Source organism: Nyctibius grandis, chromosome 13, assembly GCF_013368605.1.
Source record: "Nyctibius grandis isolate bNycGra1 chromosome 13, bNycGra1.pri, whole genome shotgun sequence".
Taxonomy (NCBI): domain Eukaryota; kingdom Metazoa; phylum Chordata; class Aves; order Nyctibiiformes; family Nyctibiidae; genus Nyctibius; species Nyctibius grandis.
Window position 1 is genome coordinate 5,730,233 of NC_090670.1, and position 21,220 is coordinate 5,751,452.

The 21,220-nt window shown below is 35.0% G+C and overlaps 1 protein-coding gene across 4 annotated transcripts in view; it reads left to right on the forward strand.

Moving 5' to 3' along the window:
* Positions 1 to 21,220, forward strand: part of DIAPH2 (diaphanous related formin 2) — a 214,441-nt gene that overhangs the window by 64,271 nt on the left and 128,950 nt on the right. For all 4 annotated transcript variants that reach the window (XM_068411748.1, XM_068411749.1, XM_068411751.1 and 1 more), the window contains 4 exons: positions 5,528 to 5,629; positions 7,146 to 7,240; positions 12,406 to 12,507; positions 19,631 to 19,870. In XM_068411748.1, coding sequence (XP_068267849.1) covers positions 5,528 to 5,629; positions 7,146 to 7,240; positions 12,406 to 12,507; positions 19,631 to 19,870 — 539 coding nt within the window. The remainder of the gene's footprint in view (positions 1 to 5,527; positions 5,630 to 7,145; positions 7,241 to 12,405; positions 12,508 to 19,630; positions 19,871 to 21,220) is intronic.

Sequence of the window (21,220 nt, forward strand, 5' to 3'; positions counted from 1 at the left end):
AACTCAGTTCTTGTGGGGGAACCTCACGGTTTTGGTTGTCTTAGTATGAAATCTTCCAAGTCTCCATTACTGTGTGTTTTTCAGAGAGTTACATTAGTATGCCAGAAATGTTTCACTGTCACAGTGTAGTGAAACTATTGGGATGATCTTAGTTAGAGTGATCATTAGTCAAAACGATTGTAATGTGGAAAGATGCAATACATCTTCCCTGTGATGTATGGTGTGGCAGTTCCTGGTCCAAACAAGTCGTGGTCCTCTAATGTCTGGCTAAAACTGTAAGTAATTCTAATCTAAAGGTTGCAATAGCTTGTATTCTTGTCACTGACGTAGCAAAAATATTTGTGCCCACATATGATTAGGTTGAAAGGTATGCTTGTTATAGATCACATGCAACTAAGTAGGTTTATTTGATACTGTCCACCACAAGGCCACAGCTTCAAACATTTGTTTATGGAAGACTAATTTCTCAACATTTCATAAATAAGTTTAGTAGTTTAGTTAGTCTGTTAAACACAGTTTAGTAGGCCTGTTGAGAACATTTTCAGTTGAATCATTGTTTACCTGTTGTTTTTTGATTTCTGATGCTCAGAAGGAGTACTTGCATGTATTTCTGTGATCACTTGTATGTGCGGATTTGTTATATTTGCTTACTGTCTTTCAGCAAAAGCATCATCTTTTGCATTGGTCTTTGGCAGGGTAAAAAGGGGGCAAAATCAGTTGTGTGTGGCTTTTTATTTTTTTTTAAATAAAGTATTTGTGGCCCAGATATCTGCTTGATATCAAGCTGTTGGTAGAAAGCTGAAAGCAACTGCAATATGGAGTGGTTAATTAAGTACACTTCAACAGTACAACTTTTCTGCACAGGTTCCTGATGCAGATTTTCAAATTGCACTTGAAAATTAGACTAGTTTCCAACCATTTTAGGGCAATTTTAATAGAGCAAGAAATATTTCATATAGTCATTAAAAATGGGGTGGTCAAATATAATAACAATCAATTGTATTATAAGAACAAATAATAGGAATGTAGACATCTGCTATTTTTTGACAAAACTCATCTGTAAAACTAAATCATGATTTTTTTTTTCTTCCATAGAGCATAATCTGTTGGGTTGATGTCACTTCCTTCAGCTTGATTACATTAATTAGGCAAAAAACCTAGGAGATTGCAAGAGGTTCCATATTTTTTCTCCTGACAGTTTTGTTTTGTTTTGTTTTTTATTTTGAGAGCTCAGACGAAGATCCACTTTCAGATCTATTGCTTGTTTTCTTTGTAATAAAATTGTTTTCTTTCTCTTTTTTTTTTTTTTTAAATACTGTACCAGGTATTTAGCTCTTCTGATTGCAGAAAGGACAGAGTGACAGCAGGAGTGCTTAATTAATCTTACTTCAGGAATTGATAACAGTGATTTTAGGTGAACTGCAAAGTGCCAGGTGGTATTGGGAATAATTAAGTCGGCAGCTGTGTGATTCGTGTTTGACAAGAGGGCGCGGCTAGCGTCTGTTAATGCTCTTGCATTTATCTCTGGATAGTTGGGAAAATGGTTTGCTGTTTGTCAAAGTTTGAGACCAAATGACAGTGTGGAGACTATAAATGGATTTGGATACCTAACCACTTTAGTCTCAGTTTATGCAGTTCACAAATTGCATGACAAATGTGTTCTGCAGGAGAGATGATGTGGTCCAGGAGAGAAGTTGTGGCTTCAGCTGTGTGAACCATGGCATCTCACAGAGTCTCTCCTCTGGGACCACTTGAACATTTAGTTTCACTGGTTACAGGATTAGATAGAGAATACCTCCTTGGTCACTGGTCCATTTAGCTAGCACCAATGTTTTTTGACTTGTTGCCATTGTCAGGGCTCTGCTTGTTCAGGATGCTTCTGGACACATTTGCACGTCTTGATGATCAACAGGTTCTTTGCATAGTTTGACTCTCTGTTTCCTTGAGCACACAAGCTTGCCAAAATTCATTGTGCTGTCTGGAGCAAGAGGTTGGTCATGTTTCATCTACTTTACTGAAACACGTGGTTGGTGGAAGTTCACAGGCTTATGCTAACAGCTACGCTAACTAGGCCTAACTTGTGTGAACTGCTGCACTGTTTGATTTGAGTGTGGGAAGTATGTGGTTAGGCAAATGGAAAGACTCAGGGGTGGTGTATTGGTGAGGGAAGAGAACAAGAGCAAATTTGAGACGACACTGTTTGACTTTCCTTCCTCTCCTGCTTTCTTTGACTTTTATTTCCATTCTTGGGTGCATCTAGAAGTAACACAGAAATAGAAAACTGTCAGTAGCTTCCCAATATCATCCATTTAGCCAGGCTTAAAGAAGTTTCATTAAGTTGCAATAGAATTGATTGAATTTTTGTGCTACAAAATATCTTCTAATCTTTCAATGGCATTCCTAGGTTCCTTATTTCATTTTTTTGCCAAGTAATATCACATGGGTGTTGTTTTGAGTGAACTTCTCAGTGTAATTAATCGTTTCAGCTGTTCATACTCCTGTATGTATTTTTTCATCCCTTGAAACTGTATGTACACTTAGTTTTTTTCCTTCTGTACCATAGGTGGCCTTTCAGGTAAAGGGAATAATAAAGCAGTCAATTTCTTCTGTGTATTTACTTTAGCTGCCAAATACTAGTAAATGCAATTGGTAAGCCTCTCGCTAGATGGAAATACAAAGAAATTAGTCATTCATTTCCTGTGACAAAGTAAGGGCGTGTGTTCACTGTGGGTACAGACTTGATAGAAATTGGAGTTCAAGGCTCAGATTCAGATAGGCTAAAGTTCACCTAAATCTCTGCTTTCTTTACACTGTAATTTGATGTACTCCTTTTTGTCTCCCTTTAATTTTCACCCTCATCATAATAATGACTGTCAGGTTTTACTGTTATTTATTAAAATTATTCACTCCTTATCTAAAAAAAGAAAGGGGGAGGTTAAGATGAACTGGACATTTCAGCTGAGAGTAAAATGCTTTAGCAGCTCCAGTAGAATTAAATAAAATTGTATGTATTTCTAAAAATTTATTGTGGTGGCTTTTAATGCCATTCAGTAGCTGAATTAATGAAGAGGTGTAGGATGGCAATTTTCAAGAGCCATGTGCACTTGCTTTTGTTGCTACAGAAGCACAAAAGCACTGGTGGTAGAATTTTTGTCTTAATTACATCTCTGAAGTATTTCACCATGTTTGTGTATGTTCTTTGCCATGATTATCATTAGTCTTGTTTAATGTATTTTAGACTTAGATAACATTTTGTTTAGTGTTACCATTTTTTCTTTCAACACTACATGGGTTTCAAGCAGTGCACTGTGGGATTAAATTAGTTCCCAGCTGAAGGCATCAAAAAAGGTATGCACTTGAGGTGCACATGCGCTGTGTAATGTAAGATGAACAGAAAACAATCCCTTGCAGCATGTTGCATCAGCTTTTTTCCTCCAACACTGATAAACAAATATGTTGTTACTAACAGAACTCTAAATTAAAAAAAAGAAAAAAGCAGGTTGTGTAGTGTTGGTGTTTAGATCTGTATTTTTTGGTCTTCAAAGACACATTGGTGTATGCTAAAACTACCTTCTCCTCTTTGGCTTTATCATGTTGGCTCTTTCCCGTTCCCTCTCCTCTCTGCTTGAGGTAGACAGTAAAGAAAAGTAAACTCAAGCAAAACATTCTGTAGGTGTAACGGGTGTGAGGTAACTATGCATCAGTGGGTATTTTGTCATTTCAGTGACTGTTAATTGTTTTTTTTAAAAAATGCTTGCTTCTTTCTTACTTCTTACCAACTGAATGGGGAAATAGTTTTAGACAACCAAGAATATCATGTTCTCCACTTCTTCAAAACAAGAAGTCCACATATATATGTGTGCCTGTTTGTGTGTGTGTATAAGTATATATATATATATATATATATATGTATTCCGGATAAGTCCAAATACTAATCTACATAAATTTGTGTGACAATGGCTTAACTTTCAAGAAGAAAAGCAGAGGTGTAGGGTAGGGGATTTAAAAATGCTTTGCGTCAACACAACAGAAGTGCATTAGCTTTGTCAGTTATCAGAGACACGGTGATGTGAAATACAGCCTGACAGGCCCTTTGAGTCTGAACTCTACTCTGCTGGTACGGAGGCTCCTTTCGTGTGGGGACAAAGTACTTGGGCTTCTTGAATCTCTTACTGAGAACTTCTGAAGGAGTTATTCATCACTTTTGCAAAGAGTGACTTCCTAGAGTACGTAGACAGGTTTAACCACTTGTTGGAGGATTCTGCCATCATTCCAGGGCTGTTAGTGCAGTGGAGGACTGACATAAACTTGCATTGTTGTTGAATTGTCTTTTCTGTTTAACTTTTTCTGCTTTAGGCTTTTTAGAGGTAGCTGAGCATGAGGGAACTATCTTGTACTAGCTTAGTTAGTGCTGGTATGAAAATGCCCAAGGCAAACTCATTATTCAAGTGGTATAAACCCAGTAGAATTATTTTATGCCAGATGTTTTCCTAGTGGTAATGTGTATAAGGAGAAAAATAACTGTTTTCTTTGTTCTGTGTTTTTGAAGAGGTTGAAACGGGGGTTTTGGTGTTATTCTTCATACTAAAAATTAACATCTGTTCTTAGGAGATACCTGTAATGAAACCCACACTGATGAAATTAGTACAGCAAAAAACAATGCTTAGAGAGGAAAGGCATAATTAGTCTGCTTAAAACTTTCTCTTAATTTGACTTCCAAGTTTTTCAGTTACTTTTGAATGTCTTCAAATGTTCATTAAGTTTAATTAATGTTAAGCACCTTAAGTTTCTATTTCATCAGTGCCAAATATGTGATATTTAAAAGGAAATAAATCCTTGTTAATAAGTTTACTTAATTAATACTTAAGAAAATTCTGTGAAAATTAAATATGTTAAATTATGCAAAAATCGGCATATATTTTAAATATTTCAATACCACATTACTATCTATATAATTTTAAGTACTGAATATAAGGCAGGCTAGTGATCCTTGCTAATGAAAAATAAATCAATTTAAAATATATGGTATTTTCTTATTTGGTTTCGCTCTTTAGCAGTGACAACATAAATAATTAGTAAAAACCTACCTTTCTGTAGTGTGATAAATCTCAAATGATTTCTCTTATTGGTTTTGGATTAAGAACTTCAAATGGTATTTGAGTTATTAATATTTCAACAGAGGGCACTCATGTGCTTTGAGGTAACACTAAATCACTGTTTTTAAAAGTGCCTGGAATAAACTGGAGCTGAAGATTACAAATTTTGTTGGTTAAAATGTATAAATATAATTTGATAGTGCTTGGGAAAATTGATCATTGTCATATTAACTTTTTCATTTCACGTTCCTCCTAATTTTGTAAATTTGTTTTGTTTCTTTGGATATTTTACCATTGAGGCAGTGCATTCATTTTCCTTGAACTGATTCTAATAGATGCATTACTATGGCTTTCTAGCTGAGTTGCTATTAGTCTGTTAAGATCGAACAGTTGTAATAAGAATCAGAATTTAATAAATACATTCTTTCCAGCTAAAAAGGCAGTAGAAGAATCAGAAGAAAAGAAAATAGCTCAGTCAAAGAAAAAGATTAAAGAATTAAGAATTTTGGATGGAAAAACCGCACAAAATTTATGTAAGTGATGTCAAATGCATTAGGTGAATATGTAATTAGCATGTACACATGACTGTTCTTAAATATTCTTCTTTGTTTACATGTGCAGTATTCTTTCTCTAAAAACTGGCTAATGGGAACATAAGTCTTAAGTTCAGAAGTGTTTTACATACATTTGATTTGAATTCACTCTTCAAATTTGGATAGTTTTAAAAAGTAACATGGAAAAATGGTGTACACTTAAATGTTCATGAGCTATATTTTTTTGGTAACAAAAAGTTGATTCTTTCATTAATTGCTTTAGACTGGAAGTATAATTAAATGATAATCAGTGGTTCAGGGAAGGCACTGTGCTTGTAGGTTTTGTGGGTTAGGGTTGAGAGGCCATTCCTAATGGTTCTTTCTCATTAGAGTAATGGAGAAATAGAGCTTGGTGGGGGTTAGACTTTTAAAGAGAAAAATATTATAAAATAGGATATTAGGTGCAAATACTACTTCTATAAATTGTAAGGAAAACAGTCCTACTTCTTTTTTTTTTTTTTTTTTAAAAAAAACTTGCTTTTTCTCTCTTTAATTATGGAGGGAAATCAATCATTAAGATTAGTAGACTCTTTTATTTGAATTAGAAATACCATAAAATGTCACTAGTCCATCTATGGTCGTGGCAAATGAAGTGTGTAAAATCAAATCTGTGCATTGTTTATTACCACATCCATGAGCACATTTTCTTAAGAAGAAAATGAACTATGACACAAGCAATATAAATGTTTTTATAAAACTTTTTAAAAGTGATATAAAAGTGATTTCAAGTTTTGAAAATATGGATGCAGGAAAATCATCCATAGTAGTTAGGTTGAATATACAGTCATTTATTAAAATGGTATGCTAATCCATCTGTTACGAATACTTTGTAGTTTATTGAATGGGGCTCTGTTGGGATGTTATAACATCCTGAGATCAAATTGCTTTGAGAACTCCATCTTTGAAGGGTATACAATATACATTGTCTCTTGTGTAAGTTTAGTTACCCTAAAAAGTGGTAGAGTTGGGGTATTTTTTTTGTCTTTGCCCAGCTCTTCATTATCCTTTTGACATGGAATTTTTTCTAGAATGTCATGTAAATATAATTTGGCCAATTGTAAGTGCAGTACAACTGTTAATACATGGTTATGAAAGCAAAAAATAATAAATAAAGTCTTCTAGTGGCTGAATAAGTCTGTTAAAGTAGTAATGCAGATGTTGCCATTCATAAAAATAGGGCTTTATTGCTAGAGATAGCACTGCTAGGGAGCAACTGAGGCCGATTAAACAGGTACAAGTGTTGTCATAGTTTGATTTCTTAGAAATGAAATTCATTGTAAGGCGAACTGCAATACTGTGCCTCATCTAGCATTTGTTTTCTATAGAAAACTTCTTAATTGTGAATCATCTTAATTTGGATCAAGATATGATTTTTCAGTAGCTAGAAATTAAGTTTGCTTTCTTATATAAATCTTTTTGACCCTTTTAATTCTAATTATTTATTACTGAATTTCAGCAATATTTTTGGGTTCTTTCCGTTTGCCTTATGAAGAAATAAAAAATATAATTTTAGAGGTGGATGAAGAGAAGCTGAGTGAATCCTTGATTCAGGTATGTGAAAATATCTCTGGTTTTGTTCATAGCTTATTTCCCACATAAAAATGCTCTAAAGGCTCTAGTTTTTCAGTTTCGAAGGCAAGCATTTACCAGGTGGATAATGAAGTCTCATCAGGCTTCTTGTGGAAACAACTCTGCTTGTTACTAGTGATAGATGAAACTACCTGAATGTTTCAGGATACTGCTACAACCCAAAAGCCATCTGTAAATCAAACCTGCTTTCAGGCTGGTTTGGTCTTATTTTGAGCACAAAATATTATGAGGGGCTGTCTCCTGCTTGCACCCCTGTCCCATTCTCTGTAAGACTTTCTAAATTAATTTCTTCTTCCTTTCTTGGACCTGGGAAATGGTTATTCTGGGGACACTGGGCTAAATTGAGTTGCCTGGTCTTTTCACAGTTAGTTATGTAATTCATAACTTCTTCAAATTTTAACATGAATGTTTTTAAATAAAACTACTATGTTGAAAAATGTACAGTGTAAATGGAATTAAATTAATCAAATTAAATTTGCTTATCCTTTGTCTGCGGTTTTTCTTGCATCACCGAAACCCTCCTCCGTTTCTGGCGTTTTGCTTTCTTGAGGCTCTAACACAAGGGCTGCTGTTTTCTCATAGACCTCACACTATTGGACTTAACAGCATTACATACTGTTACATTTTCTTAGTTTCATATTCTGAAATATATACTACCTAAACTAATGTGTTTGGAAATACATATTTGGTATCCAAAATTCTCATTCATATTTCATTTGGGAAATCCTTGATATTTTTTTTTTAATTTTTTTTTTTTTTTTTTTAATTGCTATGGCATAATGGTTTTGGAAGTTCCCATTTGATGGGAAACTATTTCTAGTCTGACTTTATTTGATGAGTTTCGCTATGGTGTCCTGCTTCAGGCCATGTTGGCATGAAATTGATTAGCATTTCTAATATATATTTACGTTGCTAAAAGTACTATCTTTGACCACTGAGTATGTATTCTCACAAAATTCTTATGCACGTGATACGTAGTATTTGGAAATAAGAAGTCCTAAGTTTATGTTTACTGATCAGGGATATCTGATTGTTTGATTGAGAAGTCTACAAGATTAGTAAAATCAAAAACCAAGAGGGAGGAAGAAAACCCATCTTGAGTACCTCAGATGCAGAATAGTTTCATATTGGTATATTTATCTCTACAACAAATGTAGAAATATCTTGAGACCAAGATTAATAGAAACAATGTAATACGTTATGCTGAAGCATAAGGTCTTGCTCTTCCATGTAAATTATAAAATGCTGGAAGCTAGTGGTGTAGTAGTTGCTTATCAGTTGGAAATGATTGAGAGGCAGTAATAGCCTGTGCTCAGCAGGACTAGTATAGCTGCACTGGGGTGTAGCTGTATGGGGAGCAGCTAAGCCCTTGCCCTGGCCTGCTTGTCAGGGCAGCGGGGGGCAGGTTGCCCACCCCAGGCCTACTTGCAGAATGAGAGACAGAGAAGGCCTTCAAGCTGCACAAGCACTGTTGAATAGTAGCTAAAACATCAGTGTGTTATCAACACTGTTTTGGCCACAAGTCAAAACAGCACCATATGGGCTGCTATGAAGAACATTAACTTAATCCCAGCCAGATTCAGTACAGCATAAAAAAGGCAAATGTGGCTGCAAGGTGTATCAGGTCAAGTATTTCCAGTAGAGGAGATAATTATTATGCTCTTGAATAATGCGCTCCTAAGACCTTATCTAAAACACTCAGTACATTTTAAAAAAAGGAATTTAAAGTGGAAAGCTGAACTTAAAAACTACTTATGATGATTGAGGAATGGAGAAACAGTCTACAGAAGGAAGCTAGAAAAGATTGTCTTGATTAGATTAGCAATATAAATAGCTGAGAGAGGACATGACTACATTATAGCTATGTGGGGAGAAGAGTGATGTGCATAAGCATTGGGGAGAAAAATGAAGTTGCATAAGTAAAAGGCAATGTTAATACCAGAGTAAATGTATATGAATTCATCATGAATGCAACTATCTAGAAACTTAGCTGCCTATAGTCTTAAAAAACCTGAGCCTTTGGAGATTGGTCTGTTTCTGAAGGGAATGGTGTGGCAGAGTTGCTTCTAATAGGAGGGTGACTTAGCTGATAACCCATAAGAGATTCCTTCTGTGTTTCTAAAGATATTCTTAGGAATGTATTGGGTTAAATGGGCTGTATCATCTATTTCATGTTCAGTCTAATCTGGTTTATTTTTATTCTAATCTTCTGACTGAGTTATTAACTAATTTACCAGTTTGACAGTTTTCAGTACTACTGATTGGAAAAATTTTACAAAGCAAACCTTGATTTCTTTCATGCTTAGCAAAAACTTGTCCTTTATAAAAATGCATATGTAGTAACTGCCTTGTTCTGAGTATCAAAGTGGTGAAAGCTAAATGGGTGTAGCATAACTGAGCATATAGAAAAGTGCTTTTTCAGTTATGCTTCTCAAGTCCTCGTTTCTTGCTGCTTTTCAAACTTATGTTGTAATACTTACTAAAATTAATTGGATTAATCAGTTTGAGTACGTGGTAGGCCATATACTGTTGTAACTTCCTTGAGGAAAACTATTCTCAATTCCCATTGTGTCTTTGAGAGCTTAGCAGAATTCAGCTTCAGCATTGTGACAGTAGTAAGTGATAGTTTCAGCCTCTTAATGTTAGCCTTAGATTTGTACTTCTTTTTATGTTTATGCAAACCATTTTTTTTTTTTTTTACTGTTACCCTGGGTTTGTAGGAAAGGAAGCATGCTTAGGTTTAAATATGAGGCCATAGCTTAATTGTATGACATCCAGGTGAATCGGATGCTTATCTCTGTCAAATATATTGAACTCTGCTCACTGAGACACTCGGTAGCTCCCTGGTGTAAGTGTAAAAAAATCTTTCTGTAACAGGGATGCTTTGTATTAGACTGCTTGGTATCTTTTTTTTTTTCCTTATTAAGATGGGTGAACGTTTGATTCTTTCAGCTTGGAGAATTAACTTAACGATCACTTGCAAATTTGACAAATTAGACTGATGCGTTTCTGAAAGTTGTACCTTCATGCCTACTTCATCAAGCCTGACAGTGATCAGTAATCAAATTCTCCTAATGAATAAGAACATTGCAAGAGTGATGGCAAGATTGGTATGGTCTAAAAATAAGGCATGTACCACTAATGGTACAGGTTTTCTCCAATTAAGGTTTTTATATCTGGAAGAAATATGCTTCTGTAGTGCTAGTTGCTGTTCTGATTTTAAGACACATAATTTTTTTTTTGTATTAGAGTCTTTTTGTGACATAGACCTAAACAGTCATTATCAGTTCTCTGATAGCGTCAGTGTGCATCTCCCTTCTGTTTTATACATATCTTATGGGAACACCTGGCAATGCACCTTTTCTGGTGGGAGGGGAGAAGTGATGTGCTAAAAATCTAACCAGAAGAGCTCTAAGTTAAAGGGGCATGTTCTGAAATGTTTTACTTCTATGACTAGAGTTGCAGAAAGTATCAAAAGATTTAATCCCTGTAGCTGTAGCACATTACCCTATCTTCACTAAAATCTGTGTTATAATCAAAATGCTATAGAATTGCATATTCCACAGACACTTTATTGGAAGTAAACCTCTAAACCTGATGGCGAGTCTACTATTTACTTAATGCAAGTTTCAGAGAGCGGCTTCATTATGTAGGAGCTGCTTGTTGAAGAACATTGACTTACCCCTTTTCTCTTTAATACCTCGGGACCCACTGTGTTTGTATAGAAGCCAAAGTGATTTCTGTGTGAAGACATTTTTTTTTTCTTAGTTATTTGATACAGAAGTCATGGCACTGTAGACGTGGGTGAATCTCATGTTGATTTTTTAAAAGCTATTAATAACAAAAGCGCACTACTTCTTTGGCTCCTCTATGCGTATTAAGTGTCTATACAGCATTCAGAAACAGGTCGCTTCCTTTTACTATGTGGTTAGGCAATTATCCCCCCCAAAAACCGTCCCCCTAAGGGCCACAGTGGGAAAGCAGGGGGGGCTCTGTGTTCACGTATATCTGGAGGTATGTCTGCCTGTCTTCTATAGGCAATGTCTCCGACTCAGTCCCTTTGATTTCTTCAGTGGTTAGTGTTTGCCCATAACTCAACACCCTTTCAAATTCCACAGAATCACACTTCCCTCCAAGCTACTGCAGTGTTTTGGATACCATATCCAGTATCCAAAATATTACAGTATTTTTGTTTCTTAATTTTTCCTGCCATACGTCTTTAATATGAACAGTGGTGATTGGAAATGAAGTAAAGGACAACTGCTGTGTGTGGACAGCTGTAGTGTAATCGTATCAGCTAGTAATATTTTAATACACTTTGGTTTTTTTGATCTTAAGATTTACGAAACTTTTTGAACAAAAAAGGCCTATTGACTCTTGCTGGCTGGAATGTATCCATTTTACCTTTGAAGAATTAGATTATTGTTTTGTTTTCAACTAACATATATATCAGAATTTAAATACAACCTAAACTTCTGCTGAGTATCTCTTGAAACAGTGTATTTTTCAGCCTTAATATAAATATTTTATACATTTAGCATATCTGTATTTTGAGATATTAAGATCATATAATAAACCATACAGTTTTCTTTTGAGGGCATAGATAAGATTTCAAGAAAGTCATACTTTTTGCTGAGTTCCAGCATAATTGCCATCCAGAAGATCTGTATAATTTTGAGATGTTGCTCTTTTCTTGTGTAAGGTGTTTTTAAGTAGCATTTGTGCACAGCTATTTTGAATAATGTCTGAAGATTTTTGTATTTTTTTTAGGTAGTTACATCTTGCTTTACTCAGATCAGTTATTTCTTGTTTAATATTTAATGAGCAAGATGCAATTATGATGACAAAAAAAGATGGTGGATAGAGTATAATTCTTCAGGGTCTAACTTTTTAATATACTAAGAAGGCATTCTTCAGATTAGAGATGGTAACAGAGGTACTCACATCTGTATTAAATAATAACTGGTTTGATTTGATGTTTATATAGTATTAAAGCTGCGTAAATAAAATAAGCTTCCTGTAACTTCCACATGTATTTCCATGTTGTGGTATTTTAAGCGTGTTATTGTAAGATCTCAGCTAGCTTAATGTAACAAATTTAATATAATGCTTTTTTTTTTTTTTAGAACTTGGTGAAGAATCTTCCTGAGCAGAAAGAACTCAATGCCTTAGCTGAATTAAAGGATGAATATAATGATCTTGCTGAGCCAGAACAATTTGGAGTTGTGGTATGTATTAGTGCAATAATTAACTGGAGAGTTCTATTTTGTCAAATAGATTAAAAAGAAAAATTTTAGATTTAAGTTATTTGATTAGTGTTTTTGCAAGTTCTGCTGTAGGAAAAAGTTACCATATATTTATTGATGAGCAATAACCTAAAAATCTCTGTAAATAAGTTTTAGGTGTATTTCTGGAAGGAATTATGGTATGCCATTAAGAGCAACAGGCAGTTCTGTGCCAGACCAAATCTTTTGTCTGACTGTCTTGTCTTGTATGTTTATTAAACAGTTATGGAGAACACTCTAGGTTCAAGTAGCTAAATTTCCAAGAGTTCATAACAGATCCATTAGCTCAATGGCATTGACAACTTTGTTAAATTTATTCTGCTGTATCAAAAACTGTAAACAGCTGAAAGGTTTAATATGCCCATAGTATCTCATGTCATGTTTTACCCTTTGGTTAAAAAAAAAAAAAAGAAAAAGTATGTGTGTGTGTGTATATATTTTATGTGTACATGTATATAAAAAATCTGTTTACAAGCACTGGAGGAATACTTTGTTTCCTATTTGGCATGTAATACATACTTTTAAAGTGACTAGAACAATATGATGACATGACAGTCGTACTTCCAGCCCTACAACAAGATGGGCTTTTGATCCCTGGGGAGGAAGAAAGGCCGGGACAATTGCCCTGTCTACTCTCTGCTTCCTACCTGTTTTTGAAATGACGGTGAGCAAAGGATGCCAGGGAGTGACTGATTTGCCAAATGAATATTTCCTCATTTCCCTTCTACATAAATAATGCCAAGCAAAGTGGGAAATTACTTAGATTTTGTGCAAGGAGAATATCTGAAATGTGTCTAAGGAAAACACAGAATGGAAGCAAGCAAAGTGGAGGGAGGCATGAGAACAAATGAAGAATCTGATGCCTATGAATTCTGTTCAGTTGACTACTTAAAATAAGCCAAGAAATTCAGAAAATTGTGCATAATGACCTTGATTTAAGAGACTCTGTAGCCATTCCTCCATTTTACTGCTGTAAGTTCCTTAATATTCCACCACTGATCTTTATAACTTGAATTCTTTCCCAACTCAATCCTTTCTTTTGCCACACATTTCCCTTTGAATAACAACATACCTACCTTGTCTCTTCTCCTTCAACCTTCTACCCTATTTGGTTTTTACTGCGTTGTTCTCTATAGCTTTTATATAAAAGATATTTCTGGATTAGTGTACTGTTTATCTGGATCCTCCCATCATGCTGCTCGATGGTAGTTAGTAGTAAATTACCCTTCTGCTGAGGAAAGCTGTGACAGTGGCACTGCATTCAATGTTCAGCCACCTTTGTGGTCAACAATGTTTTCCTTACATACAGTCAAAATTTCTTGAGTACCGTGTTGTATTTTTCTTCTTGTCCTATCACCATGCACCTTCAAGGATCCTCTGGTTCCATCTTTTCTGTACCTTCCCTTTAGGTAGAAAAAGGTAACAGGGAGTCAAGAGCAGCTATTCAGAAAAGAACAGGACTTGTGGATTAACCCTGGTAGGCAGCTAAGCACTGCACAGATGCTTACTCACTTCCCCCTCCCATGCCCAGTGGAACAGGGAAAGAAGAAAGGAAGAATGAAAGTAAGAACTCGTTGGTTAAGATAAAAATAGTTTAATAAGTGGAGAAAGCAAAGAAATAAAACAAATCACTTACTGACTCCCATGTGTAGACAGATGTAGAGCCAGTACCTGAGCAAAAGAATGCTAACCTATCTAGGCCCCTCTGTTTCACATTTTATTGCTGAGCATGACATTGTATGGCATAGGATATCTCTTTGGTTAGTTTGGGTTGTTTGGCTGGTTGTGTCCCATCCCAACGTCTTGCACACCCCTACTCTATTCACTGGGTTGTGCAGAGTGAGAAGTGGAGAAGGCCCTGACACTGTGCAAGCACAGTAGCTACAGCATTAGTGTGTTCACAGCGTTGTTTTGGGCACGCGTCTAAAACACAGCACTATCCAGGCTGCTGTGAAGAACAATTCACTCCATCCCAGCCAGACCCAGTACAATAGGATTAGTCAAAGTTTATTCTGTTACCACCAAGGTTTGTTTGTTTTTCCTAGGCTTGCATAGAAGTAGATGGTTTTTAAGAATCGGGGTAGCTATATCTGACCGCTTATGCAGACACAATGTGCTCGCTGTTTTTTTTGTAGATAAAATTATATCCCCAATTTCACCTCTATGCAGAAGGTATTATGTGAGAGATTTGTTAATGTCTGCAAGTTCATTAATCACCTAGTCTGAAATTTTGGTGGGGCATAAGACAGGCAGGATCAGGTTCTGCTTTTTTCACTAATTTTGGTGATAGTTGACCAATGGCATTTTCATTTTGGGTATATGCTAATATGCGGCTGGAAGTGAAAGACTGAAAATAAATTTAAGGTATAATTGTTATAGGTATCAAAAGGTTGATCTAAGACATTGGAAATGTTTTTCATTAAGTAAATAAAACCTGCAAAAATAAGTATTTCATTCTTTGCCACGCATTTAGCTTCATCTTGGTTGGATGAGTATAAATTTGGTAAGTGAAAGAATGTAACTCATACTCTTGTTTAACTGTTTGTATATGAATTGGCTGCACAATGAGTATAAATGAATGCAAAAAACTAACTTTTCTGTTAGTAAAGTACTGCGATACTGCAAAACTTAAGTATATGACAACACTTGGAGAGTGTTTTTGTTCTCATCTTTGGAAGATTATTTACCTTCAATTCAGAAGACCACAGGTTAGAAGGAATAGTTCTTTTGCTTTGTCTTGATGTAGTGGTAAAACAGAAGCATTTAATGAAGTTGCCAATACGCAAGTAGTGTGTATTAAGTGTATGAAGATAGTAAGTGTTCTTAGTGCACTTTTTACCAGAGTTTGAATTCATGTCAATTTATGTTTTACTGATAGATACCTGGAAACCACTTGAACTGAGAGGAGTAGCCTTGTTTTTTTTTTGCTGCTGTTGGATAGCTTGCTTTTTTTTTAATTGGATGTTTATCAGTTAGGTCTAGTACTTACTCTTATTTCCTCATTCTTTTTATATAGTAGTATGATTTGTTTCTGTCTTGCAGTGTTTCATTCTGATTCTGTTGGCAGTTTCTTTCCCAGAAAATGATACAATTATAAATGAAAGTCACTTGGGAAACTCTGTAATCTCTGTTGGTTGTCTTACATACGTGAGGATCATGCATTTATCTGGTTTATGATTACTACTGGATTGAAACTAAATGGTCCTTGTTTTTTCAATCGATTGTATTGAAAAAGTCATAAAGTATCCTTATTTTCCGACAGTACTAATATAGTTGTGATCAATTCTTTGTTGATGCTTTCTTTTGAGGAATGACCGAATACAAAAAGTTGAGAAAGAATTTAAAAGTATTTAATGGTACATTAATTAGAAAAAGCTGCTTAATCAAACATCTCTGAATGGTGATGTTTGCCTCATGAAGGAACTAAGTTTCCTGGAGTTTGTTTGCTTATTCAACTTTACCATCTGGTTTAATAAAAAATATTACATTTCATTATGGGTAGTGACTCTGTCTTATTTTTAGAGGCCTCTGACTACATTAATACTACTAAAATGCTGGTTTTGTTTCTGATTTCTCCTATTAAAGTGGAAGAAATGCAGCTGAACTTGAGCTCTTTACTTGACTGGAGTCCTTTTTCACTATGTGTCAAATTAATTTCAGAGTTTTGCATTAATAATAATCTTACCCTTGATGTTAAGAAGAATATGTTTAGGAACAGAAGATGATGGACTATGTTAAGTAATATTTAAAATGTGTACCCTTATTTGTATGTAAATTTAAGTATGCTAATTATTAAGAGATGTTAGTTGGATAATCACTGTGCCCATCAAATTCAATAAAGGTTGGAATAAGTTGTTTAAAATTTGTGTAGAAAAAAGATGCTTAGTAAATGATTTACTTATTAGAAGAGACTGATTAACTTAATATTCAGCTGATCTGTAAATGAAAATTAGAATTGGATTTTCATTTAGATGAAATGTTAAAATCAATTATATATTCAAATTAGTTATTGGAACTGTTTTTGAAGTTATATCCTGGGATCAAAAAAGGCAACACGGCTTAAAATAAAGAAAAGTTTGCATTGATGTTGTAGAGCAAGAAAAATAGATTAACTGTATCAGTTGTATAACTAAGTAACTAAATAAGCTATGCAGAATGTTCTCTGATTTTTAAATGCAAAACTTGTCTTTAAGAGTTAATTTTTTTAATGTCAGCTGCAACTTCAATAAGGATACTTGCTTTGACTTTTGCTGCCAGTTGAACGGTTAAAGTACTATAAAAGTGTAAGTCTCATCTGTGCTATAAAGTGTTTCTATCAACCATTTCCTGTCAACTCAGAGGACAGGCTTAAAAAAAATAAAATCTTTTGCAGTGTTAGTGGTATTTAAACTCAGCGAACTTTACCCACTTTACTACCACCAACTGTGCATTTTGAAGTCGAGTTAAAAGGAGTATTACCACTTTTAAAGATCACCCCCCAATAACATAGTGAAGGTTTTAGTTCACCTTAGTGAACCAACAAAACAAGTGACTGGAGCTGACCAAAGAAATGGTCAGTGTTTCATGACACTCCACAGCATTAAAAAAAGGAAGTAAGTACAGACTGACTGAAGTGCTGTAAAGGATTATTCTTCACATATGTTCAAGTCACACTGTTCTGTTAGCGTATACATGTTTAGTTGCACTCTGTTTTCAGCATCTAAAGGTTTTGACCTTTTTTTCTGTGCCATTTTGAGTAAAATCAGTAATTGGAGATTGTTCTACGAAAGTTAAAGCAAATTCAGTGATTAATTTTAATTTCAATCTACTGCAGCTCAGTGAAGGTAGACCCTTTCAAGGCAGATGTTTTCAGTATAGTATTTCTGAAATACAGAATGATTAAAAGAATAATATTTCAAAACTTTGCATGATGTTGTCTTATAGAGGCTCACAGAAATTTGTGACAATGGAGATGTATAAAAAAAGATTGCAAGTTATGCTGAAGTGCTTCTTTTCTTATCCTTTCCTTTTCCTCATTCCAGTCTGATCATATGAATTGTTTGAGACCATCTGGAGTGCCTTCTTCATATTTATGTTCCGTTTAGTATGAATTCATCATTATTCAGGCCACCCAAGTCTTTCCTGTGGAAATTATTGCTGCTGCTTCTGGTAGCTGTCTGTGGTAGATAACACCAATAGAAGAATCATGGTTCCTCAAGGAGCTGTGGTAAAGCTTTGGGCAACAGAAACATGAGCACATAAAAATCTTTCTGTTTTGATAGCCAAGATCTGTGATTTGTCACATAACAAAGCTTTTCTTTCAGGGGAACAAAGTGCTTCAGGAACACCACTGATAGTGAATACATTGAGGGAGAAATCTTTCTGTATTCTGCTAATTAAAATTAGGAGTTAGATTTGGAAGGTAATCATCCTAGCATTTAAATGAAAATTTTTAAGTGGATTAAAAATTTTCAGTACATATTTTCTCTTAAATTTAAATCTCTCTTGTGTATTATAGTCTGCTGCTAAGTAGGAGGAAATATTACTGATCACTTGTGCAAAATATGAAAGACATGGACATAATTTTGGTATCTAGTCTAAAGAAACTGATCTTGGGGATTTAAACTAATGAATCACTGTTATAGAGACTTTTCAATATCTCTGTCATTTACCATGTTACAATGCTGTGATTTATAACCTCTGATCTTTTTATCAGATCAGGAAGGAATTAGTCCTATACTACCTTTTGCAAAGTGTCTGAAACATAAAGGTGATAGTATCTTGGGCAGTAGTTTTACAAAATTTGTTTAAAAGGACAAAAAGACAAGAGATTGAAAAGCAGGCAGTATGTTGCCTACAAAATACAATGTTATGGGTTCAGAACTGAAAGACAACACCAGAAGTATATCCTTACTTTAGTATCTCTGGGTATATTGCTTTTTTTAGATAGAAATTACTGCCATGAATTTCAGCCAAAACCTCTTTATCCACTTCCTGAATCAGATTATTCTTTGGGATACACAGATTGGGGATTTTTAATGCTGTGAACTTGAAAAGTCTTAGGATCAAATATATATCATAGTGTATCTTTAAAATATCTTTGAGCTTGTTTGATAGCTATCAATACTGGTAGGATTCATACTTTACAAGTTATACTTTATAACTTGCTATAAGTGTAGATAATAACTGAACAAGAGTTTGGGTTTAATTTTAATTAAAAACTGCAAAGATAAACACCTTGTTAGATGTAGCACTGATGTGATCTGTAAATATTACAATTAACAGCTCACGTCAGTACAATGGCAGAAAATATTTCATGAACAATAGTACTAACGTGACCTGGCTTTATGTAAATATCTGACTAGTGAAGCTTGATCTCCTGTGTTTCAAACTCACTTAGATGTTCCCATGTCCTTCCACAAGGGTCCCTCAGAATTCATTGTCCCTCTTCCCTATTGCTCTCCCAGGGACGAAAAGCAAGTTGAGAGCTATGCGTCAGCTCTGTAAGAGATACTATAAATGGAAAGTACAATTCTTCAGCTTAATCAAACTGAAACGTAGCTGTTTGTGCTTGTGTTGATATCAGCACACACGCCTGAGAGATTGTTGAACTGTTTCTGAAGGAAGGAAAACTGAGAAGCTTAGTTCTAGGAAATTGGTAAATAGCGGAGTTCAAGGGTAACTTCACTGGAGATGTGATGAAGTGTTTGCCACGTGTACCGTCAGGCTGATCTGCAGTTCTTGTTAACTGGTGGAATTGGCTTACATTTCCTTTGCTGGGAGGAGGGGTTTTGGCAGGGTGCATTTAGTGCCAGTGAGTTTGGAATTGACAAGTTAAATAGTTTGTTAACACAAAGAACTCTCTTATTTTCAAAATGTTGCTTCACTGAGTCTTTCAGGAAAGCATATGGTTTGGGGACAAATATCCGTGGGCAGGTACAGATTCCTGGAAATCCAAGACAGGCAAAGAAAACATAGAGAAACTGTAGTCTTGGTGGCTGCACAATATTGTTTTTTAATGCAAGCTACTTTGCATAAATAAGCTTTTGTTTTTTTATGTTCTGATTCAATGTCTCTTATTTTGTAGATGAGTTCAGTGAAAATGTTGCGGTCACGTCTCAATGGGATCCTTTTCAAGCTTATGTTTGAAGAGCATGTAAACAATATCAAACCTGACGTTATGGCGGTTACGCTGGCTTGTGAAGAGCTGAAGAAGAGTGAAAGCTTTAGTAAGCTTCTAGAGTTAGTGCTGTTCCTTGGAAACTACATGAACTCTGGCTCCAGAAACGCACAGTCTCTTGGCTTTAACATCAGCTTTCTTTGTAAGGTAAGATGAAGCTATAAAACTTGTAAGAGCAGATTCATGAAACTCACGGCACGTAAGTTTAGGTACAGGGAAAACCATTCAATCAGTGTAGTTTATTCACTGCATCTTCTTTATTAATAATGGATAAACAAATACAGAGTAAACTTTTCTAGGATGGTCCCCTCCTCCATTTGTCTTTCTCAGTGCAATGGGATTTAAGGCAGTTGTTAATTGTAAGTCTGTTCTGACTTTTTCTGACGCATACAAGTAGAACAGCTTTTTTGATCTGAATTTGTTTAGCTATCATCTTGTCAATAGAATATACATAGAGCTCTGAATATGTTAAACAGCTCTAGCTATTCATCTTTCTTCCAGTCTTCTACCCAGCTATCGCTCAAGCAGTGTCACAGAACTAGGTATTTGGGGGTAAAGATGGACATTGTTATCCTAGGTTTAACTTCAATTGTGGTGGCAAAGCATGGGATGCAAGGAGAACTTCAGAATCTAGAGAAGTCAGAATTTAATGTGCAGTGCTTGTTTGTTTATATGGTAAAATGTGTGTAAGGCATTGATCTGAACTTGACCCTTCTCAGTTTGTAAAGTACCTTTGAAAGTATCTTTAAAATAAAGGGATGCAACATTTGTAAACAGATTAAAAAAAAAAGTTAGCATAAATCTTGCATAGGATTTTTTTAATTCTTTTTTGTTTGGGCTAATCAGAGGGTCCAGGTTTCAGGTCCCTCTTTTGGGCACCAGGAGGAAATCTGTTGTGTAACTCAAGGAGATTTAACCTTGGGGGAAAATAATATTTCAAATACACAGTGAGTCTCATGTGACATATTTCAGTAGAGAAAGACTCTGCTTGCTGTAGTTTAATACAAAGACGTTGCTAACTTCTGGTCAAACGAAAACCATTACCTGAGAAATATTTCCATTCTTTAACAGCTTTTTTAAAGAGAGGCCAAGTTTAAGGATTTTTTTTCATAAATCTAGTGCTGGGTTTTCTTTTCGGTATTAGTGGAATCTAAAGGGAAATTAATGTTTTAAGTAGAAAACTACTTATTAATGAGGGGGAGGGGAAATGATGACTGTGCACGAAGGATACTCTAGCATAGCATGGATTTGAGAAGGTATTCTTGCACTCCAGGTGATAGATTTATGAATTGCTGTCAATGCAAATCCCACAGATGTTGACACGGCTAATGTAGATTGACTTATCCTGCAAATTGTTCTCTACTGAACTAAATAATTGCTGAAGCATAGCTATCTGCTTACAGCTAAATTCCATTTAAAATAGCTGAGACAAAAATCTATGACTGTTTAATTAAGTGTTGCCCTCAGAAACAAAATCTATTTGTTAACTATTTTTTT